This window comes from Cnephaeus nilssonii, assembly GCF_951640355.1.
Source record: "Cnephaeus nilssonii genome assembly, chromosome: 22".
NCBI classification, from domain to species: Eukaryota; Metazoa; Chordata; class Mammalia; order Chiroptera; family Vespertilionidae; genus Cnephaeus; species Cnephaeus nilssonii.
Window position 1 is genome coordinate 17859204 of NC_137093.1, and position 22780 is coordinate 17881983.

Here is a 22780-nt window from a genome sequence, read left to right on the forward strand (position 1 = left end):
GTCCACCAACTGAGAAATGAAGAAACAAAATCTACCAGGTCCATACAATAAAATTATCCAGCTATTAAAACAAAGAATAAGTGCTGATTCATGCCACCGCATGGATGAATAGTAAAAGCCTTTTGCTAAATGAAAGAAGTCAGACACAAAAGGCCACATATTATTTGATTCCATATAAACAAAACGTCCAGATTAGTCAAATCCATAGAGACAGAAAGTATATTGGTGGTTGCCAGGGACTAGGGGTAGGAGGATATGGGAGAACGATTACTAATGAATAGGAGACTTATTTCTTGGATGTTCTCAATTAGATAATGGTGGTAGTTGTATAACTTTGTGAATATATTAAAAAACATTTAATTGCAGAATTTAAAAGAATGAGTTTTAGTATGTGAATTATACCTCAAAAACAAGTAAGTGGACTAAAAAAAAGTCCATTAAAATAGATAAAGGAAACACATTTCACAATGATGTGTCAAACAAACAGGGTGATATAATAAAACCTGTATGTGACAAATAACAAAGCTTTAAAATACATAAAGCAAATCTGAAAGAACTAAAAGGAAAGGATATAAACCTGCAATTACAGTTGCAGATCTTAATAAACATTTCTCAGTAATTGACAGAATAATCAAACAGAAAAAAATGTCATAAATATACAGAACATTTGAAATCAGTATTCCAATCTGAACTAACATAGAACATTAAACCCAATTACAGAATATGCATTCTTTTCAGGTACATCTGAAACATTTATCAAGAGACAATACGTAGACAATAAAGTAAATCTCAACAAAGAATTTAAATTATGAAGTGATTTGTGACCATTATAGGATTACACTAAAAATCAATTACTACAAAAAAGATGACTACAAATTCTCCCAAATGTTTGGAAATTAAGAAACACATCTCATTGTTTTGCCTTAAACTTACACAATGTAATATGTTAATCATATCTCAATAAAGCTGAAAAAAGGAGTACCTATTGTATAATTTTATTTACATTAAGTTCAAAGACAAACAAAAATAATCTATTGTGACAGAAATCAGAATAATGTTCCTTTGGGAGAGGTACTGACTAGGAGAGGCAAGGGGCTTGTGAAGTGCTGGAAATAATTTATATCTTGACTGTGTTGTGTTACCTGGGTATATACACCTATATAAATTCTTCAAGTTATATATGCTTATGACTTGTGGACTATGATATGCAAATTATATCTAAATAACAGTTTATTGGCAAATGTTACACATTATTTTAAAAGGTATAAAAAATGTTTATATGCATTGGGTCATGTAACAATGAATCAACACCATAAACACTTAATATCTATTTATTTGACTCTTATTCTCTTTAAATTATGGACTTATTTAACCCTTAAAGTGATTAATTATAGTTTCATTAATTATAATTTCATAAATTGAGCCACACATATTTTTTGTTTCCCAATACATATAAAAGCTACATTTACATTACGCTGTAGTCTACCGGGTTGCACAATAGCATTATGTCTAAAAAAAAGTGCATAACTTGATTTTAAAAATTTATTGCTGTCCTGACACGTATGCTAAGTGGTTAGAGCTTCAGCCAGAACACTGAAGGATGGCAGGTTCGATTCCCAGTCAAGGGCACATACCTGGATTGCAGGTTTGATCCCCAGCCCAACCAATGTGTCTCTCTCACAATGATCTTCCTCTCCTTCTCTCTCTTCCTCTTTCTCTTTCTCTCTCTCTCTCTCTCTTTCTCTCTCTCACCCCCTCTCTCTTCCCCCACCCCTCCTCCCTGCCACTCCCTCTAAAATTCAATGAGGAAAAATATCCTCAGGTGAGAATTGACAACAAAAAAGCACAAAAAACTTTATTGCTAAAAAATGCTATCCATCACCTGAACCTTCAGTGAGTCATAATCTTTTTGCTGACAGAGGGTCTTACCTTCAATTTGTAAAAAAAAACAGTATCAGCAAAGTGCAATTAACTATGTCTGTATATATAAACACATATATAGATTGTTCATATATATTAAAGAATATATCCACACAAAACAAAATATAAAAGCAATGTGTAAATATGCTACTCTGTGTAAAAAAAGGAGAGTAAGTTTTATTCCTCCATTGCCACCCTACTTTTCACATAAAAAGTATGTGTACACACTGTTGCATAGTTTTCTAATATGCCCTGGAGAACTTCCCACATCCTATATAATAAAAGCCTAATATGCAAATCAACCAAACCATGGAATGACCAGTCGCTTTGATGCGCACTGACCACCAGGGGGCAGACACTCAAAGCAGGAGCTGCACCCTGGTGGTCAGTGTGCTCCCACAGGGGGAGCACCACTCAGCCAGAAGCTGGGCTCATGGCTGGCAAGCGCAGCGGCGGTGGCGGGAGCCTCTCCAGGCTCCATGGCAGAGCTAAGGAGTAGCGAGCTGAGCAGTAGTAAGGAGCAGCAAGCAGGCAGGTGGACATCCCCCGAGGAGTCCCGACTGCAAGAGGGCGCAGGCCAGGCTGAGGGATCCCCTCCCCCCCACCCCCGTGCATGCACCGGGCTTCTAGTTAGTATATAAGGAGCTTCCTTGTTGTTTTCACTAAATAGATATTCCATGACTTACTTAACCAGTCCGCTACTGAATAATATTTGAATTATTTCCAACCTTTTGCTATTACAAACAATGCTACAATAAGATTGTTAATATGTCACTACTACACACGCACAAGTATATCTGAGAATTCTCATCAATGAAAAATTATTTTCATGCATTAGCCCATTTTTCTACTGGGTTGTTAGCCTTTTTTAAATCTATTTTTAGTTCTTTATACGTATATTAAACAGATTAGTTCTTTATCTGTGTGTTTTTCCAGGATATCATTTGTCCTTGCTCATTTTGTTTTTTTATAATACATATGTTTTATATTTAATATAGCTGAATTTCACAACCCTTTCTTTTATTGGTTTGCATTTTAAATCATAGTTCAAAAATGCCTACTCTGATCCAAAATAATTTTTTAAATTTTCCCATGTTTTCTTTTTAAAATTGTATGGTTTCATTTAATGTACTTATATCTTTGATCATTTGGAATTTATCCTTGGTATGAGGTAGAACTCCAATTTTATTTTCTACAGATGCGCATCCAGTTTCCCACAAAGTATTTATTGACTAGTACATTCTATCCCCTTGGTTTTTGAGAAGGCATCTTTACCATGTCTATTTGAGTATATTTCTAAGCTTTCCATTCTACCCCATTATGCCTACTATTCATGACAATACCACAAGGTTTTAATTATTGAGATTTTCTAAGTATAATATCTGGTTGCACTAGTCATACCCACCATCCTTGCTTTTTCTTTTTCTTTTTTTTTTTTTAGATTTTTTATTGATTTTGAGAGAGAGGGAGAGAGAGAAACTTTAATGTGCAAGCAGAACATCAACTGTCTGCCTCCTGCACATGCCCTACTGGTGATCAAGCCCACAATCTGAGCAGGTGCCTCAACTAGGAATGGACTGGCAACATTTCAATGCCCAGGACAACACCCAACCAACTGAGCCACACCGGCCAGGGCAATACTTGCTTTTTACATTTTCCTGAAAAGGTTTCTTGTCTAAGTTATTAAGCCAAGATCAATTTATTTCTAGATCAATCTATCTAGGTTTATAATAAAAGCATTCTTATTAGCACATTAAATTTATAATAAATAAGACATTTTCATGATGTTGAATATTCCCAGCAATGAACAAGGTAGTTTTCATTTGTTCAAAACATTTAGTAATGATTTAGATTTTTATACAGGTCTTAGAGTTCTTTATTAAGTTTACTATTGATTATTCTATCTTTTTTGTTGCTCTTAAAAATGGCACCTTTCCTTCTGTTATATCTTCTAAATGGTTACTGTCTGATCCACTATTATTAGCCCTGTTTTGCAGATAGAAAAATTGAAATTCATGAACGCATCTCAGTCACTCCGATGGGATAGACCATTTTCTCCTGGAATATCCCACTTCCAGCCAGGAGAAGACATTGAAACAAGCCAACCCCATCTCTAAGGACCACTGGACAGGGGAACAGATCCCAGACAAAAGTTCCCTCTCAGAGCCATGAAAAAACTCCAGTAGACTTGCCATCAAGTCTGCATATATGTAGAGGAACAGATGTCTCCTTCTCCCACTTTCTGAAAAGTCAGTAAGCTAATAAAAGCAAATCTTTAGCAGAAAGGCATGCATGGGATTGGCCAGCCAGAGATCTTGATAAGCTTCTGGGAGAAAAAAAGCAAGTGGGAGTATACTGACTGAGAAATCAAAGGTTCAAGGTTACACTCCCACTTCTCTCCACAACAAAGGAGAGATCTGCCCTCCAAGGAATTAATAAAACCTGGGAAATTACCTGGAAAGAAATTTAACAACCAATTAGAAGGACTAGGGCTCCTAATGTGGGTGTTTGTACCTAAGAGAAGCAAGGCAGATGCTATATGCATCATGCGACGATGAAAGAAAACATTGCAGCCCAGTGGGTGTGGCTCAGTGGTTGAGCATTGACCTATGAACCAGGAGGTCATGGTTCAATTCCCAGTCAGGGCATATGCCTGGGTTGCAGGCTCGATCTCAGTAAGGCGTGTGCAGGAGGCAGCCAATCGGTGATTCTCATCATTGTTTTTTTCTCTCTCTCTCTCCCTTCCTCTCTGAAATCAATATATATATATATATATATATATATATATATATATATATATACACACACACACACACACACACACACACACACACACACACACATATATATATAAAAGCCTAATATACAAAGTGTCCTCTCGGGAGTTCGACCGACCAGGAGTTTGATTGCTCAATATGACATGTACTGACTACCAGGGGGCGGCGTAAAACAAAGGAAGGCCCCGGCCAGCAGCCGGTAGCCGGGGAAGGGAGGCCCCAGCCCGCATTTGGCAGCTGCTAGGGACCCTACCCATTCACGAATTTCGTGCACTGGGCCTCTAGTATATATATAAAAGGAAACACTGTAAGAAAAGGGAAGGAGGCAGAGAAGAGTAGATATTTACTTAGCAGCTAAATTCTGCAAAGTCAGAATAAACAGAATATGTGCACTAAATGAATAAAGCTGAATAAGAAAATCACCTTAATTTATTATTACAGTAGTACCCCCTTATTTGTTGTTTCACTTTCTGTAGTTTCAGTTACCCATGGGCAACTGTAGTCCAAAAATATTACATGGAAAATTCCAGAAAATAAACAATTCATAAGTTTTCAATTGCACACCATTCTGAATAGCATGATGAAATCTCGCACCATCCCAGTCTGTCCCATCCGGGATGTGAATCACCCCTCTGTCCAGAGTCTCCATGCTGAAGACGACCCCCAACTGTTAGTCGCTTAGTAACCCTCTCGGTTATCAGATGGACTGTCCTGGTATGGCAGCATTTGTATTCAAGTCACCTTATTGTACTTATTAATGGCCCCAAAGCACAAGACTAGTGATGATGGCAATCTGCATATGCCAAAGAGAATCCATGTGCTTTCTTTAAGTGAAAAGATACGTTGTATAGGAAAAAACACATTACATATAGAACTTGATACTATGCAGTTTCAGGAATCCACTCGGGGTCTTGGAACATATCCCCCATGGAATAAGGGGAGACTAACTGTATATAAATGTTATATGCCAGTTTATATCTCTCTATATATATCATTATGAACCCTTAAAAATTAATTATTTTCTCAAACTGAATGTGGAAGATTAAAGAAGAACATAGAATTAGTGGCCCACAGAGCAAGTGCAAAAAATCCTTCAAATCACAAAATAAAAATGTAACGAGAAATACAGCATGAAATAAAGGATAGATAAAGAAGACTTAATATGCCTATAACAAATCGGTTCTACAAGGAGAAGATTATTACACATAGAAAAGAGCTAATAAGAAATAACAGATAACAAAAATTTCCTAACACGAATACTAGAATCTGTAGATTTAAAGTCACTGAGCTGCAAGATGAAGAACTGATGACAAAATATATATAACTAAGAATAAAAAAATTTTAAAAAGCCCAAAACCGGCTGGCTGGTTAGCTCAGTTGGTTAGAGCGTGGTGCTAATAAAAAGCCCAAAACCTTAAAAGCCTTACAGACAGAAAAAAACAAGTTACCTACAAAGAAAAAGGAAACAAAATGGCATGTTAGTATATGCAAGAAATCAGAGTACATCACTCAGGACTTACCTGAGCAAAATGTTCAAGAAAACATCAACCAAATAACAACTGAGCTAGAACACACACATTAAGATGGACAATGAGAAAAAGGAGAAGAAACAAGAGAAAGCGCTGAATAATAATACACAGCACACGTCCCCTTATTGCGCTTCACTTTATTGTGCTTCGCAGATATTCTGCTTTTTACCAATTGAAGGTTCTGGCAACCCTGCATTGAACAAGTCTATCGGTGCCATTTCCCCAACAGCACTTACTCACTTCACGTCTCTGTGGTATAATTCGCACAAAATTTTAAACTTTTTCATTACTGTTATGTTGGCTATGATGATCTGGGATCAGAGATCTATGATGTTGCTACTGTAATAGTGTTTGGTGCCATGAATTGTGCCCATATAAGACAAAAAACTTAAAAATGTGTTTGTTCTGGTTGCTCCACCCATCTCGCTCCCTCTCCTTGGGCCTCCCTATTCCCTGTGATACAACATTGAAATTGGACCAATTAATAACCCTATAACGGCCTCTAAGTGTTCACATGAAAGGAAGAGGCACACGTCTCTCACTATAAATCATAAGCTAGCAATGATTAAGCTCGGGGAGGAAGGCATGTGGGAAGCCAACACAGGCTGAAAGCTAGCCTCTTGAGCCACACAGTTGGCCAAGATGTCAATGCAAAGAAAAAGTTCTTGAAGGAAATAAAAAATACTCCTCCAGGGAACACACAAATGACAACGTGAAACAGCCTTCTTGCTGATATGGAGAACGCTGTCGTGGCCTGGGTAGAAATCAAACCAACCACAACATTCCCTGCAGCCAAAGCCTAATCCACAGCAAGGCTCTAACTCTCTCTTCACTGCCACGAAGGCTGAGGGAGGTGAGGCAGCTGCAGAAGAAAAGTCTGAAGCTGGCAGAGGGCAGTTCACGAGACTTAAGGAAAGAAGTTTTCTCCATAACATAAAAGTGCAAGGCAGCCCTGACCGGTTTGGCTCAGTGGATAGAGCGTCGGCCTGCAGACTAAAGGGTCCCAGGTTCAATTCCGGTCAAGGGCATGTACCTTGGTTGCGGGCACATACCCAGTGGGGAGTGCGCAGGAGGCAGCTGATCAATGTTTCTCTCTCATCGATGTTTCTGACTCTCTATCCCTCTCCCTTCCTCTCTGTAAAAAAATCAATAAAATATATTTTTTAAAAAGCGCAAGGCAATTCAGCACGTGCTGATGTAGAAGCTGCAGCAAGTTGACCAGAAGATCTAGCTCAGATAATTAAGAGGGTGGCTACACTGAACAACGGATTTTTCATGGAGACAAAACAACTTATTTTGGAAAAATATGCCATCTAGGTCTTTCATAGCTAGAGAGGAGACGTCATTGCCTGGCTTTAAAGTTTCAAAGAGGAGACATTGGTTAATAAGATTACATAGGTTTCGAGTGTACAATTCTATGATACATCATCTGTAAATCACACCGTGTGTCCACCACCCTAAGTCAGATCTTCTTCTTCCATCACCATATATTTGATCCCCTTTACCCTTTACTATCCCTGATCCCCTTTCCCTCTGGTAACCATTATACTAATGTCTGTGTCTATGAGTTTTTGTTTGTTTGTCTGTCTTTGTTGAGTTTAAAAACAAGTTTCAAAGGACAGACTGACTCTCTTGTTGGTGGCTAACACACCTTGTGACTTTAAGTTGAAGCCCATGCTCACTGACATTCCAAAAATACTAGGGCCCGTATGCGTTATGCTAAATGTACTCTGCAAAGTGGAACAAAGCCTGGATGACAGCACATCTGTTTACAACATGGTTTACGCAATATTTTAAGCCCACTGTTGAGACATACTGCTCAGAATATAACATTCCTTTCAAATATATTTCTGCTAATTGCAACGTACTGGTCAGCCAAGAGCACTGATGGAAATATACAAGATCAATGTTGTTTCCATGCCTGCTAACACAACATTCCTTCTGCAGCCCAGGGATCAAGAAGGGATGTTGACTTTCAGGTTTTATTATTTAAGAAATACATTTCATAAAGCTAAAGCTGCCATAGGTAGTGATTCCTCTGAAGCATCTGGGTAAAATAAATCGAAGACCAGAAGGAAAGGATTCACCATTCCAGGTGCCTTTCAGAGCTTTCAGTGATTCACGGAAAGAGCTTTCAATGATTCAAACCTCGTGGATGCCTTTGAGGGTTCAAGACTTCGGTGGAGGAAGTAACTACAGATGCAGTGGAAAGAGCAAGAAACCTAGAAAAGAAGTGCCTCCTGAAGATGTGAATGAGCTGCTGCAATCTCACAATAAAACCTGAACGGGTGAGGACTTGCTTCTTATGGATGAGCAGAAGAAACGTGGTTTCTCCCGATGGAATCTACCCTTGGTGAAGATGCTGTGAAGCCTGTTGAAACAGCAACAAAGGACTTAGAATATTACACAAACTGAGTTGATGAAGCAGCAGCAGGGTTTGAGAGAACTGACTCCAATTCTGCAAGAAGTTCTACTGTGGGTAAATGTTATCAAATAGCATCACATCCTACAGAGAAGTAATTCATGAAAGGAAGAGTCCATCAATGCAGCAAATTTCATTGTTATCGTACACTGGGAAATTGCCACAGCAACCCCAACGCTCAGCAACCACCACCCTGATCAGTCCGCAGCTATCAACACAGAGGCAAGACACTCACGGGCAAAAAGATTATCACTAGCTAAAGTCTCAGGTGACAGTTATCATTTTTTTTATTATTATTGATTTCAGAGAGGAAGGGAGAGGAAGAGAGAGAAACATCGATGATGAGAGAGAATCATTGATTGCCTCCTGCACGCCCCCTCCTGGGGATCGAGCCCGCAACCCAGGCTTGTGCCCTGACCAGGAATCCAATTGTGACCTCCTGGTTCATAGGTCGATGCTCAACCACTGAGCCACACCAGCCTGGAGATAGTTAGCATTTTTTAACAATGAAGTATTGTTAATGAAGGCAGGTACTACAGTATAGTATAAGCATAACTTATATGCACAGGGAAACCCAAACAGTCATGTGACTTGCTTTAGTGCAATATTCACTTTATTGCAGTAGTTTGGAGCCAAACCCACAATATCTCTGAGGTATGCCTGTATAATTAAATCTGAATGAATGATAAAAAATATTAAAGCTCAACAAAAAAACCATGATTGTGGTGGGGGAGGGTGGTGATAAATAAAGAATGCAGAAAGTCTCAGCTAGGCAGAAGGGAATTGAGAGAAAGAGGAAGTAGGAGTATTCTGAAAATCTTAGGAGGGAGAGAAGAAGAGAAGTAAAGAGGGAACTATAGTAGGAAAAATCAGCAGACTTGGGTGGAGGCTATGATCTGATTTTTCCGTTAATAATGGAGAAAACACATACATAAATATGTCAGCATGGAGAGGGAGGCTAATCATTAATGAACAATAAAGTATACCTGAACTGCTAAAATGAAATATTTACAAAGGTTTTGTTTGTTCTGATTGTAATCTTGCTAGGCTAGTCACGTGATATATTTTTTTTTAAAGGAAACTGAGTATATGACATGTATAAACGGAATTTTAAATGTTTCAGACATTTTTATTTACTAAGTTTGAACATACAACGGACTGTTTTGAGCGAGTTTAATGTTTGAGTTGAATGCAAAAGTTAAGGAAAAATAGGTTTTTAAATTTTAACTGTGCATAAACAACCTAATAACTAGGAAATTTTATGTAGTTTCTGTGCTCTAAGTCCTGTCTTGAACTTCAAAAACCTTATACAGATAGATATAAAAAAAAGGCTCACCTTAGATTCCATCGCAAAGAGTTTAATGACTGAAATACCAAGAGAGTCTTGTACTAGCATGCCCCATGATTAAGACAGATTCATTTCACAGATTACAACGGCAGTCAGGCTAATGGCTATACTCCAATACGGCATAAAATTTTCTGAGATAAAGCCATGTTCACATAAGACTCTGCTGTTTACAATTAAATTTACTATTTTTTTTCTAACACTGGTAGGGGTATGTTAGGTGAAAGTTATACTTAGTATTAAAAGAATATGTGAAGGGCTAAAGTATACTCTAGATCACACACAAAAGGTTATCAAGTAATATAAATATAACCTTTTTTTTGCAAAATACACATCTTTTTTGGTATTGTACATAATAGATTATTAAGGATAGGTAGTTTCAGAGTATGATATTGGCATATATGTCGATAGTTACTTGCTAATGCTACCTCTCTATCCTCCCAAGCCCATAAAAACTGATTGAGAATTCCCAAATCAAGAATTTCTATAGAAGACAAAGAAACAGTCATGGTATTAAAAGCAGGAACTTCCAGAAGAATTTAGCCATTAAAGTAAACTGTCCTCAATGTGATTAAAAACAAGAATGAGAAGAACTATAACACCACATTCCAAGCCCTTGTTACCTATTCCTGCTGCTGCAACATCTAACTTAATGGTACCGTTTTAAATAAGGTAGAGCGTGAATACAGCAACCAACCAATCGAGTTCCTGGACTGGATTAGTCCTGGGATGCTATAAAGCAATAGACATGCCAAGAAAATTAAAATATGTTCACCAAATCATCTAGTTTAACTGAAGTCAGAAGTTTCTTGTCTCGTTTAAAATCAATTACCTTACAATGGAGATAAAGTGAAGATCTGATTGAGAGATCCGGGCATCTGCAGACTCTGATTTTAAAGATATACAAGTTCTGCCTTGGCTCAGCTGGTTGAGCATCACCCTATGCACCGAAAGGTTGCGGGTTTGATTCCCAGTCAGGGCATATACCTGGGGTTGGATTCGATCCTCACTGAGAGCACATACAGAAGGCAACTAACTGATTGATGTTTCTCTCTCACATCTCTCTCTCTCTCTCTTTCTTTCTCTCTCCTTCTCTCTTCCTCTCTCTCTCACTCTAAGCATGTCCCCAGTTGAGGATTAAAAAAAAAAAAAAAGATACAAGTTCTAAAAATGTGGTTCAATTATGCACCATATCATCTCTGTAACTGTTTCAAACTATATGTCCTACTTGCCAGGCTATGTTATCTGCCAATAACGTGATGTTAGAGAAGACTAAGAAAGATTCTATAAAAAATAAGAAAGATTATATAATAACCATTTCTACCCTCAAACGCCAAAGAACTAGAACCTTTCGTGACTGTGAGTCAGAAATGATCGCTAGGTATCCTGGAAGGTCATAGCTTTACAAGGTCACATGATTGTATGCATTAACTCACTTTTATATTGGTTACATATCTATACATCATGGGTGCTCAAAACTCCTCACAGAAGGAATTTCAGAACTGAGCTTATTAGTTACATTCTCTAGGAGTTATTACTACTGACCAGAGCATAACACTTAGCAGCAGACACATCAAAAATCTTTTCTAAAACTAGTCTTTCACTTTCAACATCAGTTATACCTGGGTTCAGAATTTTGCTCTACTGTATTCTGACAATAAGGTCAATTGGCTTTATGAGCTTTAATTTTTTTAATCTGGAAAATAGGTAAAATAAGACTTACTGTATAGGAGTAGATAATGAATATTCTGTATATAACATATTTGGGTTAGTACACTGCATATAACAACTCCTGAGTAAAATTTTTCTTTCTTAAAAGAAAACATTTGTTTTTCCTTTTCTGCCTCACATTCCCCTTCTGATAATCCCTAAGGACTATTCTATTCTAAGGATCTTTAAATATTCAGTCCAAGAACTATCTTACCATAGAGAAATGGTAGACATTAACTTCCCTCTACAACAGTGGTTCTCAACCTTTCTAATGCCGCGACCCTTTAATACAGTTTCTCATGTTGTGGTGACCCCCAACCATAAAATTATTTTCGTTGCTACTTCATAACTGTAATTTTGCTACTGTTATGAATCGTAATGTAAATATCTGTGTTTTCCGACATTAACTTCCCTCTACAACAGCGGTTGAGAACCGCTAGCAGGGTCGCCTAAGACCATCGGAAAACACAGATATTTCCATTATGATTCATTAACAGTAGCAAAATTACAGTTATGAAGTAGCAACGAAAATAATTTTATGGTTGGGGGTCACCACAACATGAGGAACTGTATTAAAGGGTCGCGGCATTAGGAAGGTTGAGAACCACTGCTTTACAAGTAAGAGATTAGAAAATGAGAGATCGGTGACTCAGTGGTAGACACCTTTGAACTAGTGCCATGAAGGAGATTGGGCAACTTCCCGCAGTGCTAGCTTGTAGGAAGAAGTATCCTTGTCCGGCCGGTGCTGCTCAGTGGTTGAGCGCTGACCCAGGAAACAAGAGGTCACTGGTTCTATTCACAGTCGGGGCTCATGCCCAGGAAGGCTCTTGTTGCCTAACAAGTTAATGGAGGCTCACAGCACCAAATCTATTACAACAACAGAGTCCAGGTTGTTTTCTTCCTTTGACAAATACCCCACAATTTTAATACCGGGTCAAACAGTATCAATGCAAACAAAATAAATACTTCACTCCTACTGATTGGGCATGAGAATGACCACACTGAAAACTAAGGAATGTGAGTAACTCCAGCAACCTTGGGAGAAAAATGGCACGCTCAAAAAAGAAGGGCTAAATAAAGTCATGGAGAGTGAGAAAGTTCACACAAGAATTCCAGATGCTGATAAAATAGTTCCTTTGAACATTAAATTATTCTTTAAAATTTCAAACGTACGTCTTACTCGTTTTAACCACTGATTAGCTAATTTAGTGTGAGTTATCAAGAGATCCTAATATCCAATCCCTTTTGTCATTTAACCTAGACTTTAAAAATGAAATCTTTTTAAAGATTTCAGAAATCCATAACCTTGAGAAAGAGAGACACTCTTTTTGAACACTAAACACAAAGTCAAAATCTGATAGAAATAATGGTATGTTCACCTACCCGCGTACTCACAGGTAAAATTATAAACGATGTTTAATTGCCCATGTGGGTGGCAGTGATAATCTGTACTACACACTCTTCCAGAGATTGTGTTCATGCCTCCAAAAAACTTGAATCTGCTAAGCCTTTTTGAAAAAGAAAAGCCAAAATCAAGCCTCCTAAAACCTGTAACAGTGCAACAGAATTAATAAACAAATGGCCCCGTGTCCACAGGCTGAGTGAGACCTCTGTCTTCACCACCACTGAACCTGGAGAGCTGCTTCATCAGGAGGCCTTCTCCAACGTGGAGACTTGTGGAGTTACAGCCAGAGATCCCAAACCAAGGCTGGTGTGTGTGTGTGTGTGTGTGTGGGGGGGGGGGGGGGGGGGGGGGGAGAAGCAGGGGGAGGGAGCCATAAGGCCAGAGACAAGAGTAAGGATTAAAGCCATGAAATAATGAATTTATGCTTAATGAAAATGTTTCATACACACGAAAAAGGCACCAAAAGCAGCCACACACACACACACACACACACACACACACACACTCACACACACACACACACACACACACACACGCATACACACACACTCTAAAAATAGAGAAAGAAAGTCCTATTATATTCAAATTCAGATTAAATCTCTCCGATACAAATCAGGCACAGGAAGGGGTAGTAGTTCACTCCGAGTCTCTACCTGAAATTCCTGAAATGCCGCTCCAGAACCTGTCTGACACCCTCTCTTCCTGGTGTTCCAACAAGTCATTTCTCAAGCATTTTACAAGCTCAGGGCAAGCTGGGGAATGAAGAATGTGATATACAACTAGAAACCTGTCCTCTCACAGCACCAAACCGTCCCCCGGAGAACAGAAAGTCTTACTGAAAAGAGATGAAAACACAGAGACAGAGGATGGGAAGGAGGCGTAGGGGTGAACAGAAAGGTGAGAGAGAGAGAGAGAGAGAGAGAGAGAGAGAGAGAGAGAGAGAGAGAGAGAGAACTGGGGATTCCATAATTACCTGCAAGTTTCTTCCCTTCCTCCCCCTTCACTGTCAGTCGCCTGGGTGACAAGTTCAGAATCCAACCAAAAGACACTGTCATCCCCCGAAGTGCTGCTCTCACTCTCCGTCTCCATCCTGTCGTCAAACGTGTACCTCAAGGCATGGGGTCAGGAACGCCAGTGTTCAGGCTGTTCAGCTCTATTTACCTGCACTCGGGTGCGTGGCCGGTACACCAGTGATATGTGACCATGCCGGGCACAGTCTATTACGCGCCGGGTTAATTACAGTGGGTAAGACAGGAAATCACACACCGCATACTCACTGCACTGACTGCTACACCTGTGACATCAGACCCCTCCCACTGCCCGAGGCCCTGGGAGGTGACCTACATAACCCAATGCAGAGCCCAAACCAAGGGGACCTTTCAGTCCTTCTTTATTATTTACTTCATCACCATGTGTCTCTTCTTAACTGAACGTGACCACTTAAGTTAACATTAGATGTTCTCAAAATGCATGCTTTTCTCACTTATATCTTTTTGCTATTTCAGACGTAAGAAAAAGAAACTGGAAAACTAGAAAAAGATAACGCTATGGGTAAAGCTCTCCTGGGCCAACCACGCTGAGAGGCGCAGTTATAGATCTCACAGTTAAGGAGGATCACAATTTATAGACAAGATAAGTCTAGGGACCGGGCCAACCTCATGCCTTCTAATGTAACACACCCATCTTCCCTTCCCCTCAGCAATAACTGCCATATACACCTTTGCTCAGGTATCCTAAGTAGGGCATTCACAGCCAAGCTTGTCTTTCCATGGCTTTAAAAAAACAAAAAGCATCCTAAGTTACAAGATGTTGACAATTATATCAAATAAAAAGCATGCAAAAATTGTATCAAATAAAAAGCATGTGACATTTTTGCACATAATTTAATATACAGGTGGCAGTAGCAGCAATAAATGACTTTCTGGGAATTGAGTGAAAAGTATAGCATCTATACAACAGGCAACAACACACTGTTACTTAGAAATCGGCCATACTGGTACCATCCACTGACATGTCAGATAGTCATAGGTTTCTGCCTTTTAACGGAGCCCTGATTATCTATGAAATCTGATCAGATAAAATAAATTTAAAGGCATCCAATGGGATACCCTTGAATTTTCACACTTAAAAATAAGGAAAAGAGACCTTCTACCTGACTTTATTTATACAATATTGTACTTTTTTTCTTTCCTATAAAATTATAACTTACATAATGTGTTACTATATTCATCTTGCTGCTTCAAAACTGTATAATTTTAATCTACTGACTGTGGTCATCAAATGTATTTCTGCTAGAAACCAAAATTCAGTTTTGGAATCTTTATATATAAAAGCCTAATATGCAAATTGTCCCTGTGGGTGTTCGACTGGGAGACCAGGAGTTTGATCGCTTGCTATGACATGCGCTGACCACCAGGGGGCAACACGGAATGAAGGAAGGCCCCAGCCAGCAGCCAGCAGCCAGCAGCCGGGAAGGGAGGCCCTGACTGGCAGCCAGAAGGCCCTGATCAGCCCTGATCGCCAGCCAGGCCTAGGGACCCTACCCGTGCACAAATTTCTTGCACCGGGCCTCTAGTACATTTATAAACCAAATGGTTCTTGATAGCAACAAATATGGAAAAAATCCCTGAACAATTTACACAGAAATATATTGCAAACTAGTCCAATAATTTCCACTCCAGACAACTCCATAGCAAATTTTGCCCTGAATAATCATTTAAAAAATTAACATAGTATTGAGATCTCTCTATGCCATAAATCCCCTTACATATTCCAAAGATTCGGAAGAGATGAAATTTAATCCCTCCCTCCATCTGTCAAAATAAATTCCCAATGGATCAAAGATTTAAATGTAAAAATAAAACCATAAAAAGAAATCACAGGGAAAGCTTTTATCATCTCACAGTGGGAAAGTCCTAACTATAATTTTAAGAAGCCCTGAAACCATTAAAAACTGAATCATTTACAAATTTTACAAATTTTAAAATCTTCCCCAAACAAAAAATATATATTGGAGATATATACTAATATATAGCAAGTAACACACACACACACACACACACACACACACACACACACACACACACACATATACGTGCCAAGTAAAAAGTAAATAATTGAGAAAAAATATTTGGAACATATCACACAGGGTTAATTTCCTTAATATATAAAGGGTTCCTACATATATGCAAGACTCAACAACCCAGAAGGTAACAGGCAAAGAGCATAAACAGAATAATAATAGAAAAATATAAAAGGACCTTAAAACATAGTATTTAATTTCACTCATAATACAAATGCAAAAACCACAATAAGATGCCTTTTTCAATCTATCAGGCAAAGATTTGTAAAGGTTTTAACAAACTGAAACAAGATGTGGGAAAGCAAATATACACTGTTGATGGGAATATAAAATGACATAACCTCTGTGCAAGACAATTTGACAAAAACCTACCAAAATTCAAAATGCACATATTTTTGGCTCAGCAATTCCCCTTCTAGGACATGACCTTATTTTTACATGTGGAAATAAGAGATGGACAGGAATATTCATTGTAGTAAACTTTACAATCACAAAAATAGAAATAGCAAAAACAACCTTACTTGCCCATTAACAGAAAACTACATAGGTCAATTATGGGCTAGCCACAGAATGGAATGCTACTAGTATACAGTTAAGTGAGAAACGCAAGGCAGCCCTACTGGTCATAACATGGAACAAAACCCTACGGCCACTTGAAGGCGAGGAAGAAAGAGATAAAAGTATGGAATAGTATATAGGAAGTGCTGCAATTCACATTTTCAAAGAAGACAAAGAAGCAGCATGCATGGCTACACATGCGCAGGATATCTATGGAAGGATAGAGCCAGTGACAGTTGTGGTCTCCAAATGAAAGAATCCAGCCAGAGAAGAGGAGTGAGAGGGAGACAGTTTTTCACTATATGATGCACATGTAACCCTTACAAAAACCAATAACTAATTTTAAATATAACCTTTTATACCCTCAGTGTAGAACCAGATTTTTAAATACTATTTTAAGTACCTAGGTCTTCTTTTTCTTCTAAACAAATTCAACTCCTTTAAGATGTTTCTATTAATCCCACGTTTCCTTTCAACTGTTTCTTTTGCTTCACCTCACTTCCTCAGGCCCTTTCAAACCCGGGAAAGTGGACCGTCAGCACCATTTGCCACAGAACATGAGGGCAGTCTGACTAACCCTTCCCATCGATCTGACACACGCACCAACCAGACCTTCCAAGACTTGTTCTCACAGGGTTGACTCTGCTATTCTGAGTTTTAAAGATTACTTTTAACTTCAAAATCAACGTGTTCCACTGTCTTTTCCCTTCTTCTGGAGCTACAGAAAACCTAGCACAAACAGAAGGTACTGAATAGCAGGAGGGAGGAAAGAAAGCAGTCAATCCAATCCCTGAGGCTGTGAAGTTCCCAGAGGCCTCTGATCCTGAAGACCACATGGTTGCCTTTCCTGATTGGCTTAAAACCTGATCACCAGGAATTAATAATCCCTTCTCTACGTATTTCCCACCCCAACCTATGAAGACCCAAATCCATGGTATTTGCACCTCATTGATAAAGGAACCTAATGTCCATACTATGTATGTAATGCAGAGACTGCATCTACTTACTGTCAAACTGATAAGCCACATCCCTTTCATATATATATATATAATATATATATATATATATATATATATATATATATATATATATATAATTGATTTTTACAGAGAGGAAGGGAGAGGGATAGAGAGTTAGAAACATCAATGAGAGAGAAACATCGATCAGCTGCCTCCTGCACACCCCCTACTGGGGATGAGCCTGCAACCAAAGTACATGCCCCTGACCAGAATCGAACCCGGGACTCTTCAGTCCGCAGGCCAACGCTCTATCCCCTGAGCCAAACTGGTTAGGGCACATCCCTTTCTTTTACTGCTTCCCTGTTCAAAAGTTCACAAAATCCAATCCAGGAATACTTTGTCCCAACTCTCAAGAGGCTCAAGGTATTTTCATGCCAAGGGGAGAAGGACATAGTATCAACATTAACATATTCTATCAAATAAAATTAAAATAGTCAGAGGCTGCAGAGAACAATGCATACTACTATCCAGCCATAGACACACAAAACAAGAAAGTTGTGTTAACTTCAGCATTCCATTGGCTGACTCAGTAAGTAGTAAAAAACAGAAATGCTTGCATTATCAGATACATTCGATTCCAGAGACCTCAGGAAATCTTCACTGGTCTGAGGGGGTACTCATTTTTGCTCTCAATATACAAAACACACACACACACACACAAATCAAAACTATGTAATTGTTACCATAGAAAGGTAAAGTCTAAAACAAGTTATAATTATCCTAGCAATGAGTTAAAGACCACAAGATAATACAGTATCTACATATAGTGATTAAATTAAAACACTGGCAAAAAGAAATTTAACAGAATCACTCATCTTTTAAAATGACCATTCAATACTAAAACAGTATTTTTATCTGAGTAAATCTATAGGACTAAAGAAGGAAGTGGACCACAGTTAATCAATGTAAAGGTGTGAATAATAATCAGAAATGATCTAACTAGAGTCTCTCTCAGTAGAAGATTTGGGAGGGACTAGGATGCAATCGCTATGGGGGAAATTGGGACTAAATAAATAAATAAGCTATACTAAGCCTGCATACTTGAAAAGCTCAGGGTATTGCATAAACTTATTAGCATTTCTCCAACTAAACTACTTGAAAAATGCCAATACATCGAATGTTTTAATCTACTCTTTACCTACTAATATTCTTACCTGGACAGCTCACCCGACTGTGTTTATTTGAGAGGGAAGTAATTTTAGCAGCAGCTACTCATCTTATTCTGCCTGCTCCCCGGCTGCCACCCACAGGGGGTGGCAAGAGTAAAAGGGGGAGCCGAAACCAGTTTGGCTCAGTGGATAGAGTGTCGGCCTTCGGACTAAAGGGTCCCAGGTTCGATTCCGGTCAAGGGCATGTACCTTGGTTGCTGGCACATCCCCAGTAGGGGGTGTGCGGGAGGCAGCTGATCGATGTTTCTCTCTCATCGATGTTTCTGACTCTATCCCTCTCCCTTCCTCTCTGTAAAAAATCAATAAAATATATATATATTTTTAAAAAGAGTAAAAGTGGGAGTCGGCAGTAACTAGTTAAAGTTTTAGAAAACACTCAACTACTTACAGAATTAGAAGCATTTTTCTCACATCACACTCACCCCATCCTCAAAGGATAGAAGCCAATCTGACATCTACGATTCTGATTTAAAATAAGGATGTTTCCGATTGATGTTTTCAAGCTGCCATTGCTTCTGCGGCTAAGGGGACCGAGGAGGGTGGTGTGCGAAAAATGTGAAAAGAAACTTGGTACTGTTACCACTGCAGATACACGGGAAGACAGAAAGATGGCGCAAGGAATACCACAGAAAGGGGGGAAGAAAGCTGAATGAAATAAAGCTTTGATCAAAAATAAAATAAATAAAAATAAAAAAGCCAGATTCGATCCCATAGAGAGAGTAAGGTCTCCACCTGCAGAAACTGGAAACATTCTGTGCACCAACCGGTTCCTTACCACTCACCAGGGCTGTGCCGACCAAGGGCCTCTGAGCAATGTGTGGAAAGAAAAGGTTTAGGATAGCACAAACTACCAGCAAATGTCTGTCCAGGTGTACTGATGAGGTTTCTGGCTTTCAATAGGATTTTGCATTCTGCTTTAAAATTTCAAGGCATATATCATAGATGTTCAAGCTACAAAATAACCTGTTTTAGGCCAATTATGTTTAAGCCAGGGAAGTTAACTGGTATTCATTCTTTTGTTCTCAAGAAGTTCTGAACAGCAACATAGTAAAAAAAAAATAACTAAGCAATAGCCTTGGCCAGTGTGGCTCAGTTGGTTGGAGTGTCGCCCCATGCAATGAAAGGTTGTGGGTTAGATCCCCGGTCTGGCTGAGTATGGGAGGCAACTGATTGATGTGTCTCTCTCACATTGATGTTTCTCTCTCTCTCTCCCCCTCTCTCGCAACTTTTTAAAAAAGTTTAAGAAAACAACAGTAATAATAAAATAAGAATACTTCTACTCTGGTATCAGTAATTCTTCAGTTTTATTTTCCTAGAAAGGAGCATTAAGTTTCTACCTGCTCATTTAAAGCTATTTCAGGAGACAGGCATTTTTCCCATTGTCTTTTGTTATAGAAGTTTCTTCTGGTAAAACTTACCAATTGCAAAAATAATAATGCAAAACTTTTGAAGAATAAAATATAATAGAAAGGTTTTTTTAAAAAGTTAATATAGGTAGCTCTTTAAAACCATACAGACTTATATTTAAATTTGAATGACACATTAGTTAGGAATTGAATATCTGCCTATTTCTTCTGATTTTGCTGGAGCCAGACATTAAGGTTATTATCTGTGGTGCTTTTCATCTGACATTTCCCAAAGATATAATGAATGCAAAGCACATTTTACAATGTCTCAAACCGAACTGGCAAAATGATGAAGCTATTTTTTTTTTTCAATTCAGCATCTCCAAGTTATATCACGATTCCCTTGTGGTAAGGTAAGCAGGTTTAGAATCTAACTCATTGCTTACTGGCATGCAATGCATCAGCTACTGTTTCACTATTATAAATAGCAGTCAAGTTAAATATAAAAGTAATTGAAAACAACAGTAGGAATTTTTAACAGTAGTATTTTTGAGTATCCATGGTTTCCATTTTAGAAATAATGGTAGATAGTTTTTAATTTAATGAAGTGCAAATGATTCAAATTCCTTCTATGCCACTTATTATCTTAATTAATTTCCTTACGATCTCTTAAGTTCGATCAGCAGCCTGAACCTGAGTCTTGGCCTTCTTCACTGCACAACATGAGCTTCATCACCTGCTCCAGCTTCTTACCCGACCCTGGGCTCCAGGCAGTTGCCCAGCCACCAGCCCAGCTGGAAAACAGCAGGGCCAGTGCCTATGCAGGCACATGGGGCTCGGGCTCCAGGATTTCCATGTCCCACTCCGCCAGTGTCCATTGTGGCTGGGGGTCCAGAGGCGTGGCCATCCAGACAGAGAAGGAAACTATGCAATGCCTGAATGACCACCTGGCCTCCTCCCTAGAGAGAGTGAGGAGCCTGGGGGCTGGTAATCAGATCCTACAGAGCAAAATCTGGGAACACCTAGAGAGAAAGGGACCCCAGGTCAGCGACTGAGGCATTACTGCAGACCACTGAGGGTCTGAGGGCTCAGATCTTTGCAAGTTCTGTAGACAATGCCCATCTTGCTGATGATGACTTCAGAATCAAAATAGATGGAATTGGCCATGCACCAGTCTGTGGAGAGGGACATCAATGGGCTCCCAAAGGTCACTGATGGCACCAATGTCACTGGGCTGCAGCTGGAGACAGAGAGCGAGGCTCTCAAGGAGGAGCTGCTCTTCGTGAAGAAGAGCCACGAGGAGGAAGTAAAAGGTCTATGCAACCAGACTGCCAACTCTGGGTTGACCGTGGAGTTGGGTGCCCCCAAATCTCAGGACCTCAGCAAGGTCATGGCAGACACCTGGGCCCTGTACGATGAGCTGGCTCAGAAGAACCAAGAGGAGCGAGACAAGTACTGGTCCCCGCACACTGAGGAGAGTGGGCACCTTGCAGACCACTGAGATAGAAGCTGCTGTGGTGACAGTCACAGAGCTGAGACGTACCGTCCAGTCCTTAGAGATCGACGTGGCCTCAATGAGAAATCTGAAGGCCACTTTGGAGAACAGCCTGAGGGAGGTGGAGGTGCGCTGTGCCATGCAGATGGAACAGCTCAACAGGATCCAGCTGCCCTGGAGTCAGAGATGCCCCAGACCCGGGCGGAGGGGCAGGGCCAAGGCCAGGGCCAGGGCCAGGAGTAAGAAGCTCTGCTGAACATCTAAGTCAAGCAGGAGGTTGATCAACACCTACTGCCGCCTGCTGGAGGAAGGGGAGGACTTCAATCTTGGTGACACCCTAGACAACAACTCCATGCAATCCATCCAAAAAACTACCACCAGCAGGATTGTGGACAGCAAAGACATGTATGAGGTTGACCCCAAAGTTCTGAGGCATTAAAGCTTCAGAAGCGGGGAACACCCTAACCCCATTGGGGTGCAGTGGGCAAATAAGAAGTTCTGAAACCATTAAACATCGAAAAGTAAATAAAACAAGATCTCTGAGGTTCAATTTCCTCATCTGAATAGAATAACCATGATTAACCATTTTGTAATGAATCATCAAATAAAACAGTACATATAAGGTATCCATGCACCATAATATTTATAAATAATAGATGCTGAGAAATGGAAGGTATAATAAAGAAAGATGTTTCATGAATCTAGGTTTTGGGTTTACTAAAAAATGTTAAGCTCCTTTAGATAAGAAATCAAAATTCTCATAAAATTAAATTAATAAAATATCATTATCTCACTTAAAGATATTAACCACTAATCCCTTAATATCATAAATAGCCAGTCAGTGTACAAAGTTTTCCAATGGCCAGGAATCCTTTTTTTTTTTTAACAATTGATTTGTTTAAATCAGAAAGTCCACACATGAAATTTAGCTAATAGATCTCTTAAATCTCTTGCGATTTAAAGGCTTTCCCGCCTTTTTCTGTCATATATTTTTGACAAAGCC

The 22780-nt window shown here is 39.2% G+C and overlaps 1 protein-coding gene and 1 pseudogene across 3 annotated transcripts in view; one reads left to right on the forward strand and one right to left on the reverse strand.

Moving 5' to 3' along the window:
- ARHGAP32 (Rho GTPase activating protein 32) overlaps positions 1-15428 on the reverse strand; it is a 121071-nt gene extending 105643 nt beyond the window's left edge. For both annotated transcript variants that reach the window (XM_079762476.1, XM_079762475.1), the window contains exon 1: positions 14082-15428. In XM_079762476.1, coding sequence (XP_079618602.1) covers positions 14082-14197 — 116 coding nt within the window. In that variant the 5' untranslated portion in view covers positions 14198-15428. The remainder of the gene's footprint in view (positions 1-14081) is intronic.
- Positions 15429-20823: 5395 nt separating this feature from the next.
- On the forward strand, positions 20824-22405 carry LOC307093904 (keratin, type I cytoskeletal 18-like; annotated as a pseudogene). The gene has a single exon. The product of its transcript is annotated as a keratin, type I cytoskeletal 18-like (transcript).
- The last annotated feature ends 375 nt before the right edge of the window (positions 22406-22780 follow it).